The 1,511-nt window shown below is 44.5% G+C and overlaps 1 protein-coding gene across 1 annotated transcript in view; it reads left to right on the top strand.

Annotated features, from left to right (window-relative positions):
* LOC105504495 (chromosome unknown open reading frame, human C16orf62) overlaps positions 1-1,511 on the top strand; it is a 180,737-nt gene that overhangs the window by 32,341 nt on the left and 146,885 nt on the right. The window contains exon 7 of the mRNA XM_011931960.1: positions 1,238-1,366. Within this exon, the coding sequence (XP_011787350.1) occupies positions 1,238-1,366 (129 nt within the window). The remainder of the gene's footprint in view (positions 1-1,237; positions 1,367-1,511) is intronic.

A 1,511-nucleotide genomic window follows, 5' to 3' on the forward strand; every position in this document is an offset into this window, starting at 1 on the left:
TTTTTAGGTGAGACAGGTTTCACGATGTTGGCCAGGCTGATCTCAAACTCCTGACCTCAAGTGATCCATCTGCCTCGGCCTGCCAGTGTGCTGGGATTACAGACATGAGCCACCATGCCCAGCCAACTCTTATTTCTTTAATAAAGAGTTTTTAATTTTGAATTGTAGGAAATGTACATACAAACATTTGGTTCCAGGTCTCATCATATGTGTTCACATGACCTTCACTCCTGTGAGTTGTGTGAAGAGCCTCTTAACAATAGCCCAGGGTTAAGGAGCATCTGCTGTGTGCCAGGGACCATGCCAAGTCTTTACCTACATAGCCATTTCATCCCCGTGACGATCCCTTGCTCAGCTGCCAAGGGTTTTTGCTCTGGTTGTCTTTCTGTCCTGATTACTCTCTCCTTGGTCTAATTAACACCCCCACACTCTTCTGTACCTGTACTCCCCTTAGAGTTTGTCTCATATATCACTTCTCCAGGAAACCATTCCTGATCCCCCCATCACAGTTTACAGTCTATTTCTTTGTTACCATATTTCTCCCAGTCTGAGATGTACCATTGCTCTCACATTTGACTATCTCTGAAATTGGGGTATATGTTCCTCAGTTGGTTCCCATCAATGATCAGCATATTTTTCTTCCTTAGTAGCCCATGAAACAGTTGAGCTTTTTTCCATGGGCACCTCAGATCCAGTATATGTGTCCCCATAGAATTGTGTTTTCTCCTGAGTATTTATCTCAGTTTGAGTTAATATCCATCTGTCTTCAGTATCTTAAGCTCCATTAGTGCTGAAATACCCTGTCATGTCTTATTGCTTGGGAATCTTGAGCAAAATGTCTTTGTTTCTCGAGCATCTAGTCCTATGTCCTGCACACAGGAGACCCACAGTTGGTTGAATGAGGTAAGTCTTGTTACCTCAATTCACAGATGAGGCTCTGATAGGAAGGTAGCTCACCCAAGGTCACACAGCTACTCGGTGATTGAGCTGGGAGGTGGCTTAGGTCTGACTTGCTTCCAAGGCCAGCCTGTCAACCCACAGCACCCTGGCCATCTTTGTTAGAAGACTCAAAAGAACCTCTTTGATTGCAAATTGCAAGGGAAAGCTGTCAATCCTGGTGGGGATATGAGGAAAATTTAGAGACCAAAACTCAGCCAATACCTGGTATTCTTTATAAGGGTGGTAGTTGAGCAATATTTTTCCTGCTGTGCCTTCACCTTCTGCCTTCTTCTCACAGGGTTCCCAAAAAGAGCTGTTGAACTTGACTCAGCAGGATTACGTGAACCGCATAGAGGAGCTCAACCAGTCGCTGAAGGACGCCTGGGCCTCAGACCAGAAAGTGAAGGCTCTGAAAATAGTCATCCAGGTTAGATATAGTGATCCCCCCGCCCCCACCCAGAATTTCCTATGTAAAATTCCACTGCGGAGACTTAGAGTTTTCAGGGGTCTGCCTTCAGGGTCTTACCCTTGTTTTTTCATCCCTTTCCTTTTCTTTTTTTTTTTTTTTTTTT

Source organism: Colobus angolensis, unplaced genomic scaffold (assembly GCF_000951035.1).
Source record: "Colobus angolensis palliatus isolate OR3802 unplaced genomic scaffold, Cang.pa_1.0 Scaffold92, whole genome shotgun sequence".
In the NCBI taxonomy this organism is placed as follows: domain Eukaryota; kingdom Metazoa; phylum Chordata; class Mammalia; order Primates; family Cercopithecidae; genus Colobus; species Colobus angolensis.